At 45.5% G+C, this 13,356-nt stretch overlaps 1 protein-coding gene across 9 annotated transcripts in view; it reads right to left on the reverse strand.

Annotated features, from left to right (window-relative positions):
* Positions 1-2,356, reverse strand: part of LOC126522747 (uncharacterized) — a 61,504-nt gene extending 59,148 nt beyond the window's left edge. For 5 of the 9 annotated variants that reach the window (XM_055066551.2, XM_072288758.1, XM_055066550.2 and 2 more), the window contains exons 1-3: positions 2,046-2,352; positions 1,265-1,479; positions 1,097-1,126 (exon numbers count right to left, since the gene is read on the reverse strand). In XM_055066551.2, the coding sequence (XP_054922526.1) occupies positions 1,097-1,126; positions 1,265-1,479; positions 2,046-2,158 (358 nt within the window). In that variant the 5' untranslated portion in view covers positions 2,159-2,352. Of the gene's footprint in view, positions 1-1,096; positions 1,127-1,264; positions 1,480-2,045 lie in introns of all 9 variants that reach the window. The other 4 variants (XM_055066552.2, XM_055066553.2, XM_055066554.2 and 1 more) reach the window with 3 other exon arrangements.
* Between the last annotated feature and the right edge of the window lie 11,000 nt (positions 2,357-13,356).

Raw genomic sequence — 13,356 nt, forward strand, 5'->3', positions numbered from 1 at the left:
ACAGGCTCCTGTCTGCTGAAGGGGCTGTACAAGCTAGCAGAAAAACAGCCTCGTCACTTTGTTCTATAGTTTCACTTTTTTACCAACAATTTCCGTTTTTTGACAGATTCAAAGTGCAATGCAACTGAACAAGTCTACTTTTGAAAAGCAAGTAAGCACTCACACATGTATTGCACCTGTGCCAACTTTCCTCCGGCATAGAATTAAAAGTATAAGTAGACAACATTGCATAAATAGAGCCAGGTACAGCAGTGAACAAAAGTAAAAGACATGCCAGCGCAACCTGGTGCCTTGCTGCTCAAGCTCGCATGATGTAGATTCTGGTGCAGAGCGGTGAATTCTACGCAAACTGCCACTGCCTGCCAAATGTACCTCAGCAAGAGCCCGCTGCAACAGCTGCTTGAGTAGAATTCGTGAAGCAACAGCGAACATACTTCGGAAAGAGCGATTGGACATGCCAATAAATAATACAGAAATGCACAAATGCGCACTGCCGGAATTTATGCTACACGATCTTGAGTGGCGCAGCGCCAGGTTGCACTGGCATGCTCTTCAGCAAGCGCTCCCAAGGGTTTGTCTCTTTTGTTCACCACTGTACATGTGACTGTTCTGGTTGAACCACTCGCTGATTCAAGTTTCACACACAGCCAGCACTTCGTGATGAGTGCATTTTAATGCCACGTTTGGGTTCATTATACACTTGTTTCACACACCAAAAATAGGAATTATATGTCACCTGCGGCGATGCCGGAGGAATCTTGCAGAATTCGTGGGAAATGGACCATCTGTCATTGTTAGGGTGAAACTACAAGATCATGGGCAAAACAAGGTATGCACCTTGCTTTATTAATGCAGTGATAACCTGTGCCACAATTCTGTTACCTTAAATTCTATGCTTCCGGTATGGCACTGCTGCAGGTGAAACAAACTTCTTGTTTATTCTAGATGAAACAAACAAATAAGGCGCTCACTGTAAAGTGCAACTTGTGTGCAAAATTTCAGTCTGAACTAGCCTGCAGTTCAATCAGAAGAGTGATGTACGCCTGTCGCTCCTATACATGCAACATTTAGTATTTGTCTATGCCCAAGAACTTACCATCTTGTGCCACTGGTCCTTTATAGAACTCTGGAAGAGAGAGGGAAAATTTTTTTTAAGTGCGTGTGTGCGCATCTTCCCAAGCAATTCAGGTGAGAGGCGTGGTTGCAGAAGATGATAAAATCAATGTGCGATTCCACACGATCTTGAAAGATCTGCTGAACTTACTTGGTGGAACAAATGGTCTCAGTTCCGGCTCGTACACAGGAACGGTAGGTACTGCACATCTTTTAAGCCTCCTCCTGAAGCCGCACGATGTCGGCCCTGGTTTCAGGACCATGTCAGGTGTAAAATGACGGCCACACAACCTGAACTTGACCAGTTGCTCGTCTGTAACATCTTTGAGCCTCGGGGAGTTTGCGTATTCGATCCAGTCATTGGCGCTGCACGGAAAAGTGGCCAATAAGTACTGTGAAACGAGTTTTGAAGAAATTTCACGTCGCACGTTGTAATGCCCAGTATATCACATGAACTACGCTGTCTACTATACATAAAGTTTTGATTCACGCACGGGAAATTTAACGGACAGCCGATAGTAGCCTTTTTGATAAGCTAAACTTGCGAACACGCAGGTGCTGCAAAGCAACAGGCCAAGAATCCATTCGATGATGCTCATTTAAAGAGAAGACTGCCTTTTATCAGTAACACAGATTTGATAGCATAGAAATCAGACGACTTGTGCACTGTCGCACTGCATTTGCGCTGCACTGCACTGCAAATAATTCGGCATGGAACCACGAAGTTCGCTTGCAGTACGAACGATCAACGGTAGTCTGCTGAGGAGAAAGGGATCGCTCTTGCCCGTGCGGCATGCCCGTGACAGGTATTTTTAGATGCAATAGGATGTCTCACATGCACTAAACCACGGCACACGACACGAATGACTTTTTCACGTTATCTCATGCGCGCGAAATGAAACGAACGTGAATAAAAAGGCAAAAGACACTGCTACTTGCGGTTTGTAGGGAACCTGAAGAAGGAAATGCCGCTTTCAGGTTCCGAACGTCTTCGGCACCAGACCGCCGCGCATCTATTCCCCGAAGACATTACTAGAAATAACATGCAGCTAATTCACGCTGGCCAAACTATTCAGCATCCGTCTAAATTAGCCCCCCAGCTCTTGTCAAACTCTTGTCACTTATGCTCTTGACCCCGCTGGGATTTTAAAGCCAAAAGCACAGACCATGGTTAGGTGGCTAGGGTGGCAAGGTTTTCTAGCCACCCTAACCATAGCCTGCAATGCGCAGCTGGCCCGATTTAGAGCCAGTGATTTTGCGCAATAACATTTTCCCAGCTGTTTTTGCCTGAGTACGGAGAAAAACGTTAGCACTCAGAAAGCTAGTTTTGTTGCATCTTTAAGAGCGCAGTGATTAATTTGTAACAGTGACAAACGACAGCCCAATCGAACACTACATGGCCTTCAAGATTTGCTACGCAAGTTAGCGCAATCTCAGAGGTCCTATTACCTACAAGCTCGTTTTGTTCTTTCTTTGCCAGATGGCGACACTAGATCTATGATGCGGGGTGGGGGGGGGGGGGGGGGGTTCTAAACGTGGCGTTTATGACGTGTACTGCCGTAGAGTTGGCTCTTGCTTTCGGCGCATGCAGTCAGCAAATGTACAGTTTAGCAAAAGCATCTTTTGATGCAGCGCGAAACGTCGCACGGACACAAGAAGGCACATATACAAAGACAACACACAGTGATACTAGCAAAAACAACGTTTATTTTCAAAACCAGACCGCTTATATACCACAAGGTTGTACCACATAGACCAAGTGGAAGCACTCGGAAACATGCGCCATGCTTATAACCCGCGATAACCTACCAGAACAAATTGCCGCCGCTTACGCAGGAAATCCGCCTCCTTAGGACAACGCTATCGACGGCTTGCTAATGCACAATTCACCAAGTGCGTGCTCTGTCTCAACAATTAATCGGCTGATCTAGCTCTTCTTTATATCGACCAACAATGACGGTTTTGTCAAGCAAAGATCGGCAACGACATGCTTGGGTATGGTGGGGGAGGATGCCATCAGGCGGCAGCTTTTCTGTTTTGTTATTGTGCTCTCTCAACGGGATATTTTATCAGTGTTATGTTTCACGCTGCATCAAAAGTGTTCCTGATGATTCACCAACAATTAAGCTCCCATCGCCACCTTTTCTATGAGATCTTGTTACCCAGACAGAGCCGTTATTGGGTCATGAATTTGGCCTAGAAAACATATTTGCGCGAGGTTCAGTGTGCCATCAACCATCGCCTCCTCTGTTTTTTATAGAGGCGATGTATCAATGATTTTCCGTTACCTAGACGACACAAATGTATCATATACTTGCGGAGAACTTTGTGTGGCTATGAAGTGAAAGCTACGGGCGCGTGGCTGCTGGGCATGTGTTACCGCGCCAAGTAGCCCGGCAGCGTTTGACAGCGTTTGACAGTGCTTTCGGTTGCTTGGAACAGAAGCTGAATCGACGTATAGCTTCCCCGTGCAACGGTTTCACGTTTCCCCAGACGTGGAAGGGAAAAGCCGCAAAATAAGTAAACCTAAAGTTTACACTCAGTGGCGTATTCTGTCATATTTAAGAGTCGATAATAATATGTTTGTTTTGTCTTCACTAGCCTACACTAGCCAGGATTAAAACGCGGGACTCTGTTCAGACGCGCTCTCACTTGTGCATGCTTTGCCTCCGTAGCTCTCCCTTCATAGCCACCATAGAGTTTTTCACTATGGTGAGAAACTCTATGATAGCCACAAAAAGTTGTCCCCGAGTACAACGACGTCATAAGGACATCCGGCTTGGGAGTTTAGACCATGTAAAAAGAAACCTCCCTGGGATGAATATACGCGATATTGAAGGCCTAATAAAACAGTTGGTTTTGGCGCTCGTCCTGTCTCCGTCTGTGTTAATTTGTGCCCCTTTTTTAATAGCTATTAATTGTATATAACATATGCATAGTTTGTATACAGGGTGCCTTTTTTTTTTTTTTGACAACACAGATCTTTTCTATACATGCTATAGCGCAACGAACATGGTTTCTGCATATGAGTTGCTATGCGAGGCGGACGTATCTGCCTATATAACGTGAGCTTCAGGGAAATAATTAACAAAAATTGCTAATTAGCTCTCTAATGAGGACCTTTGGAGCTGTTGTTTAAATGGCGAATTTGAAGACAGCCACATTTTAATGTCCACTATCTTTCTTTTTAACCTTGAAAGTCGCACCTAGTTCGAGATATTTTTCATCAAACTTCAACGGTTAATCCAAGTAATATGGAAACCTAGCGCTGTGGTTGCGCAGAAAAGGCGGTCCCGCCATCACATCAGACCAAACGCCCTGTGACGACAAGCGCGAGGAAGTTAAAAACCGAACGTGGTGGTGGTGAAAACTTTTATAGGGTGAAGCTCGTAGGCTCCACTAAACTAGGTGTCGTCCTTAGTCCGGGACGTCATTGGTCGAAGCGGCCGCTCGAGCGCGTCGGACCAGAGCTCGATTGCTCCTCTAGTCCGGAGCTGCTAAGCGAAGTCGCCTTCCAGTCCTCTCGAGTGGGGTGGGAAATAGGGAATAGCTTGGGATTCTGTTGGCAGGCCCCGACAGTGTGATGTATATCTGCCAAATCACCGCACTGGCACTGCTCATTGATATTTCGATCGAAATGTTCAACTATGGCTGGGCAGAGCAACGTATTAGTTTGGAGGCGCCGTAAGACGCGTTGCTCTGTTTTGGACAGGCCTTTCGCCGGAGCGGGATACACCCGGCGCTGCTCGCAGAAGTAATCTCGGATTGCACTGAACCGTGTGTCGCGCAGGGATTTCCCGCGGCATGCTATCATTCTATCTTCACCCGATACTTCTTTATGGGACGATGCCGTCTGACGAGCAGGGGGACGCGTTCAGTCTCGATATTGCCTCGATTGTACTTTGGAATTTGATAATGAATATATCTCGGGTTAAGTGTGATTTTCAAGATGTTTAAAAGATAGGTGCGCATGCTTCCAATTTATCCACTTAGACAACTGCCTCCACGGCAATAATACAAAATTTAATTAATTATTTCTTCTTAATTAGTCTTCTGAAGGTCACATTATTAGCAGCAAAGCATACATGTCCGCCTAGCCTAGGAACTAGTCTTCAAAAGCACCACGTTCGCTGCGCCCATTACGTTTCTAAAAACCCGTATTGTCTAAAAAACAACAACAAAAAAAACATAAGACAAATAAACGCACCCTGTATGTACAAGATGTACACTACCGTATACGTAGAAAAATATATGCAAGTCGAGCTCGTAATAATAAACAGTCTGCTCTTGCATACACTTAGTCTCTGTCCCGTTAGTTCAACCATCAGAAGAATCTAGTCATCACGTAGCATCACTGATAACACCTGCACAAATCGTAAGAAAGAATGCTAATTGCGTTAACGTCGCCCATCATATCCAAAAAATGATCGCGCTGCCTTTTCTTTTCACACTATGATTTTTTACGAGACTGCAATCATTCAAAACCCAGCCATTTCATTTAAACTCGGGAATCAAGCATGCAAAATGAGTTGAGAACCAAAAGCATTTATTGCATAAACGTAGTTTTGTCTGTTCCATGACATTTGTTTGTGGGCTGCCATTCTCAAAATTCCGAGGAATAATTTTCTCAACAATGTATAGGACCAGTTCTAAGGCAACTTTAGTGATAGAACGGTGTGGCAATATAACCATCATATGCAACATGTCATATAGCACGGCATGGTATTAGCATACATACATATACATATATAGAATATAATTTATTCACAGGAAGGACAGAGAGGTCGACCTGAGCTAGTGCGCTCTAGTCTGCTACTCTGCACTGAGGAGGAGGGAATGGCAGTGAAAGTACTGGGATGGGTGATGATGATAAGAGAAGTGGTGAGTGTTTATGTATATTAGGCAGTGGCCCTGCTAGAGCCGCTCGTGCAGCTTGGCGTCCTGAAGAAACTTCAACAGCGCTTTAGTTGCCCGCATTGAAGTTGCAATGTCAGGCCATGGGGAGGATAGCGTCCTCCGACAGTGGTTGCCTGCCAACGCTGGCAAGGGAACTTTCCGATGTCCTTCGCTCCAGCATATATGCTGGGCAGTCGCACAGTATCTGTTCCAGCGTTTCAGGCGTCTGGCAGTGTTCACAATCAGGGCTGTTCGACTGGCCGATGAGGTGCGCGTAGCGGCGGGTGAAAGCAACGCCTAGTCCAATCGTGTGTGGCAATGACGTTTTGCTCCACGTAACCTTCGGGGGCAAACAAAATTTACCGTCTGGGCCAATCACATATAGGCGTCTGTGGATGTTGTCACTGAGGGCTCTGTATGCCTTTGTAAGGTCCTGCATGAGTGCCTTGATCATAGAGTTGCTGTCAGGTCACGAGTAGGCAATTCGTACTTCCTCAGAGGAAGCGAACGCTGATCTTGCCTCACTGTCAGCGAGTTCATTGCCAATCACAGCACAATGGTTAGGCACCCATTGAAAAGTGATCACGTGGCCACCTAACTCGGCACTGTGAAGAAGTGCGGCGATTTCTAGCGCAAGCAGGTAATGTGGTACTTCCTTTAAAAAGCATTTTAGCGCCTGTTGCGCTGATTTGGCTTCGCAGAACACCGTCCATTTATGAGGTGTCTGCTGCGTTCTCATAAAGCGGACAGCCTCCCGTATTCGCGCAAGTATTCGCGCAGCCGTAGATACATATACATAAATATATACGGGACCTCACGGCGATGACGACGGTAAAAATTCGCTTGTAATGTTTATATTATTGCTATCGCAGTAAAAATGTTTGAGCCATGGTGCATATTGTATACCTCAAGTAACCAAAGGTTCGCCATCCAGTTCTGCCCTTTCTCCCGGTGGCCTTCGTTGTCGAGTCTTCCCGTTTTGCCATAGAGGAAAGTTCGAAGGCGACTCAGCATGCCGTTGAAGTCGATGACAGGGAAAGGCTTCCTGAGTGAGTTTGGGGTCAGAATGGGTGCATATAGGGAAAAAATGTCCCCGGAAATATTGCTCTCGGAAAAAAATGGGCACGGATAAAACGATTTGCAGGAAAAAATGACTCCTCGAGGAACCTATTTGAACATGAGGGGCCATAAATTTGCAAGTTTTTCCAAAAGTACAGTGTGTATTGGGCGAACTCGTGCTCTGAAACAAAGAACTCCGCGGCGGCATAGGCGAGAGACCCACCGCGGTAGCGTATATATACTGGTGACGGCGTTGCGCTGTTCAGTCAGAGGGCACGGGTGTAATCCCGCCGTCATCGTAATGCGTTAAACACACACGTTAAATACACACGCGCAGTGACAGCATCGGAGGGTCAGGCCCAATAAGCCGCAAGTGGCGTCATTATCAACAGAAATATCGTGAGAGAAGGTTTTCGTCTCAAGGGTTTGCGGCTCGGCTATTTAGTTGCAACATGCTGCGCGGGCCATCTACGTCCTTTCACAAAGGTCCAACTTAATATCGGATTGTTGGTCCAACAGCACCCGGAACAATTTTCTTTTGTCGCCCCGGGAATGCATAGTGTTCTGGAGATTGTGCCTTGCATGGGCGAAGATCGAGCTTTCATTTTTCGGGGGCGGGGGGGGGGGGGGGGGGAATATATATTTCTTGCACTTGAAGAAACTTCGTGTGACCTCGAAGAATTGAGCGCTGACATGACGGCGTTATATGGGCATATTATACAAGACCTCATAGGAGGCAATTCAATTTCACAGCCCGAGTACTCGGTGGTGTAATCTTCCTTAGTGTAATTGTCGCATACTTGGCTAATCACTAATACTGGTTCGCCTTTTCGGCGAAACTGTATAAGCGCTGCTGTGCATGACTGCTGTTGATTCTGATTTCGAGTGAATCCAGTTTGGCCTCATTTTGGTTACTGAGTGAATTATACAGGGTGCTCCAACTATCATGCACCAAGACTTAAAAAAGAGCAGTTGCGTTACTCGAAGAAAACCTAGTGCATATTGCTTACAGTAGGGTGGAGTAGCCGCCAATAATTCTTTCGTTACTGAGATCTAATTCAGTAATCACAATTAATTATCTAACTCGAGAAGTACTGTACTAACTTTGAAAGTGTCAATGAGGCATTTGTAGGCACTCCGAAATGACACCTAAATGCGGTGTTTTCAGCGACGTACTATATAATTGCGTACATTTTTTTCCGACTGGCAAAGAAACTTCACGAAATATGAAAAATACGACGTGTCTACTCTTCCACCCGGATTATAAAGCAACGCATTCGAATAAGCTGATTGAAAACAACTGCATTGCTTGTCTCAAACCTGAAGAGGCAGCGCATCGCCTTGATGATGGCACGGAAGGAGCACCATCAGCAGGTTTCATGCCTTCACATCTGTTCCTTCCTCTCATTTCTACGTCACACTTATTATCCGTCTCTCAAGGCCGACTGATCACATTGATAACAAAAGCCCCTTGATAACGCGGCCGAAGCGCCGCTCTGACCACGCACGAAATGCGAAAAGCAATATAATAGGCTTAGAATGTTTCGAAATCCCGGCATTGCTCGCACCGCATCAAAAGAGTGCGTGTGAAGCTGTATTTCGGGCCAGAAAATTGCTTCAGACCCAAGCCGAATTAAAGTGACCGTTTTATTTTTCATGAAAGTGTATACGTGCCGCAATAACAGGTTCGTGTCAATAAAAAAAGAGGGAAATAAACAGATCGGTAAGCGACCAACGTGTAGAGAAAAGGTAAAACCGATGCGTTTAAGAAAGTAAATATACCACTTCTAAATGAGCCGAATTGGCAATCAGAAAGCCTGCCCCCCCCCCCCCCCCAAAAAAAAAAAAAAAAAAGAAGAAAGAAAGAAAGAAAGACCATCAGATTTCAGTGTGCCCTTGAAATCTATGAATTCGTAAGCTGCGTTGAACACCAGCCAATAGAGGACGTGTTCGAATAGGTCTCCTTTTGGAGCTACTGTGTCCGTTCTATCTCCGATAGGGTCATCCTACACTCGCTTTTGGCTTTCGCCAAGAACGCGCAGCTTCTAGGACGACTCTGAATGCTCCTCCCTCCTCCAATTCCCATTCCTCAGTAATTACATCTTATCATCATCGCATGTTCAGTCGCTTTCTTGATGACCGACGTTGGAATTTTACGGCATACATCCTTTATCTTTGCCTTGAACTAATATGACGTCTGTCTCGATCATGTTAGCACGATATTTCACGTAACCCCAAAAAAAGAAATCGAGTAGAGAGAGGTCAGGTGACCTAGCCGGCGAATTCACAGACACCGTGCCTTCCAATCTATTGCGCATGAAAAGTCGCATCCAGCCAGTTTCGTGTTCGGCTGCTGCTGTGTGCAGGTGCCCCATCTTGCTGATACCACAGAAGTGGAAGACGTGATAGCGGGACTTCGCTGAGAGACCCATCCACCACTCCTTCAATGATTTCGTTCCCGTAACGCTGTCCATTCAGTGTGCGATCGAAGAAGATGGGACCGATTATAGCACCGGCGTAAATTTCGAACCACACATTGAGCGACGCCTGGTACTGGTGCCGACTGCGCTTTACCCAGTGTATATTGGAGTACCCACGAATAGTGTGCATTATGAAAATTTACCTAGGCATTTCTGCTAAAATTGGCTTCATCTGTGCACACGATGTTGCTCAAAAAGTCCGGTGACTCATCGGCTTTTGTGAGGAACCAATTCGAGAAATCTGGACGATTCTAATACAGGCCCCTATCTTCTGAGCATTAGTGTTGGCTAAAGTGGTACGGGTGAAAGGCTGTCATTTGGATCCTCCAAACTGATGACTTGGCAACTGGCATAGAATTTCATACAATAATTACTACAGGGAACTCTGGCGCTGCAGTCGTTGCACCACCATGGGAATAATGGGAAGTACATGGATTTGTCTGATCTTCGTGCTTGTGTATTCAGACGTACTTGTGGCTTTGTATATTACGCTATATAAATCTTATTGTTGTAAATTACAGTGCAATCTATACTCTTCGAAGTGCACAAGACGCCGCTAATATTCACAATTGCTATTAATTGCGACGATTGAGCTTATCCAGGTGGCCAAATCGAAACGCGCCAAGCGTCTTAAGGCACTGGCATGCCTGCGATAAATTCATAAGGGCGTTTCATTCGCTTGTCGACACCTATGACACTCTATGGCTTCACACATAGGGTTTAATACAATAATTAAATATTGTATGGAACTCTATGGAAATCGGTGCTGGGCGGCTACATCCCGCACTCTAACTTGAGGATTGGAGGCCATAAATGCTAGAACATCCGTGCGTAGACTAGGACTCAAAGTTGGAGTCCTCCGTCGCTGTTACTTGAAGCTGCCGATTTTTCTCAGGTTTTCATAATTTCTGATGATAGACGATGCGTTAGGTCTAACGCCACACTTCCATGATTTGCGGCCTTCCTTTTTTTGCCATTTACAGATTCCAAGGTCAGGATCATGTTTACCTTCTGCTCATTAGAAAAACATACGGGGACTGGGTCGAAACAAAACGCACCTTTAAACCTTTGCACTGACGTTGTCAATTCGCTTTTGTGGTGATAGGTCTTGTGAAAAAAAAAAAAGAAAACAACAACAACAACCGTGCACTTTATCTACGCCAAGACAACAGCTATCACAGCTTGTTTCCAACTGACACAAAACGCGACGTGTTACTTCGGCCGAGGCGCGGCAGATAAGGCACCAGCTTGATCAGAATGTTTTTCTTTATTTCCTTTATTTCGTTATGGATAACTCATGGATAACGTTATGGATAACTGTTCGAGGGCGCTGCTTTATGATCCGGGTGGGAGCGCAGTCACGTGGTATTCTGCATATTTCATGGGATTTATTTATCAGTCGGGAAAAAATGAGCATGCAATTAGTACGTCGCTGTGAATACCGCAGTTAGATTTCCCTTGGCTGTGCCTTCAAGTGCCTCATTGACACTTTGATAATTAGGACGCTACGTCTCAAGTTAGATGATAAATTACAGTTACCGAATTAAATCTCAGTAACCAAAAAATTAGTGGCAGCTACTCCATTGTGCTGTGAACAATATGCACTGAATTTTCTTCGAGTAACGCATTGCTCTTATTCCAAATCTTGGGGCATGATAGTTAATTTGGACACCTTGTCTATATTTATGACCTCTGCAAATTATTAGAAATGTTTTTTTTTTCATGAGTCGTTAGCATTGCCTAGTGGAAAGAGAAGCAATACTGAGACACACAACATTCACGTGCATTTGACACACCATTGATAAAAGACTGCTGAAGGGGTCACTGAAGCTTAAAAGTTTTTTCATGGTCAAAAAACCACGCAGAGCAATTTGAAGCGTGGTGTACATACAACAACATATTCATTCTCTAGGCATAGGCTATCCACACCTCTAGAAATAACTTTTAATTGGCTACCTCCATCTCTTCAAAGATGTAATAAATGTGGTCCTGTATGTATATTTAAATATATTGTGTATGTGCATGTTGTTTACAGTAGAAACGTAAACCAATGTTGAATTGAGACAATACGGATGAGACAGCTGCTGCTAGTGCTTCTAATGCTCGTGTCCTCCCATTGTCAGGATTTGCAGAAATAAAGCGAGAGTATGAATTAAAAGCCGTGCATGTCCGCGCCAATAATGATGCAATAGGCTATTAGCCCCACTAAAATTTCAAGCGAAAAGATCGAGTAAAGTCCAAAGAAACCTCAAATGATGTGGGTGATAAAGCTCTGGTAATGGCACTTTACGTGTATGTGTGTAGGGGGAAGGGGGGGGGGGGGGCTCAGGCTCTCCGGAAAACTCCGGAGGAGGCTCGGGCCCCGGAGCCTTCTCAGGGGTTATGGCGCCTATATAGGGTCGACGCCTATGGTGCCTTGCATGGCGATGATGAGCCGACTTGCTCCTTTTCTTAGGGGAAGCACTGTCTCCGCCCTGGGCCATTTTCTTGGTCGCCGTCGTTTCGTCAGACCGCGAGGGGTCGATCGCCCCCCACACTGTCAGGTGACGGTGACCGACCATGTTTCCAAACGACAGTCAAGCACAGCCGCTGAACTGCGGAGTGGAATTCGAAGCGTTAAAGTGTAATTAGTCTGATCTGCTTTTCGGCGCCTGCTCTCATCAACCTGCCATCATGTGCTTGCTGCTAATGTTCCACAGGTAAATGTCTTTTGTTCGCCAGTATGACGATGCGCTGGATTCTATTATTGTCACGTGACGTTTGATTGCTGCACTGTTGTCATCTGACCTTTGGGGCCATTTTCTTCCTGCTTTACACGCGGGGCTATTTTTTCCGGGGACTTGTTTCCCGGGGCATTCTTTAAGGATCCATTTTTTTTCCGAAACCCAAGACTCGTGTGTAGGAATCATATAAGTTATTTGGAGAGGCCCACAACGTCTTAGAGACAGCATCTCAAAACACCAACTTCCACGACGGAAGAATGTGAGAACGCGCCCCTGGTACCGCCGATAGCACACGGTGACATCACCAGTATCAGGTCTATCTTCGGGATCGGCGGACGTTTTTAGACTACCTCCTGGATCGGCCCACGAAAAAGGCTAGAAACATGCCCGATACGGAAAAGGAGGAAATAGGTGGGGGAGGGTTAACTCGATAAGAAATTCTTTGTCTTTAAAAAAACTGACGAAAAGGCGAGGACAATGAGCTTGGACTACGATGTAAGCATTCAAAGTGTTAATATATATAGCCGCAGTGACTGTACGTTTAAGGCAAACCATTGGCGCCTTTTGTCTAGCTAGCTCGCCTGCATTTCACCTGCAATGTATATGCATGCTATCATTAGGGTTCAGCGTTTTTGGTTTAAACCGGAAGAACAGAAACATCTGCAAAACTTTTGCTGATTTTTTTTTGCGTGCAATGTCCAAGGCATATGGAAACTGGTAGCGAAGCTTCCATGGAAGCCCGCATATCCAGAAGATGGAGGCGTGTTGCTGCCGTCGCCACCTGTGGGTCGGGGGGACAACTTCTGCAAAAAAATAATAATAATAAAGAAAAAAACAATGACGACGACACACCGGAAAGTGGAAGTGAAGTCGTGATTTACAATTATTCGCGCGAATGTCTAAATTTCTTTAAAGCCTCTCGACAGTTACTCGAAAAAAATTTTTTGTCGGAGCCTGCAGCTCGCCTCAGCTTATGGGACAACGTTGCTCTATAAGGGTGACCTGTGTCTCAAGGTGAACATAGTTAGGCTGGTAATGACGGCCATCGGTTTTGTATGTTCCATCTAGGGACTAGGATGGGAATG

The sequence above is a fragment of the Dermacentor andersoni genome, chromosome 6, assembly GCF_023375885.2.
Source record: "Dermacentor andersoni chromosome 6, qqDerAnde1_hic_scaffold, whole genome shotgun sequence".
Lineage (NCBI taxonomy): Eukaryota > Metazoa > Arthropoda > Arachnida > Ixodida > Ixodidae > Dermacentor > Dermacentor andersoni.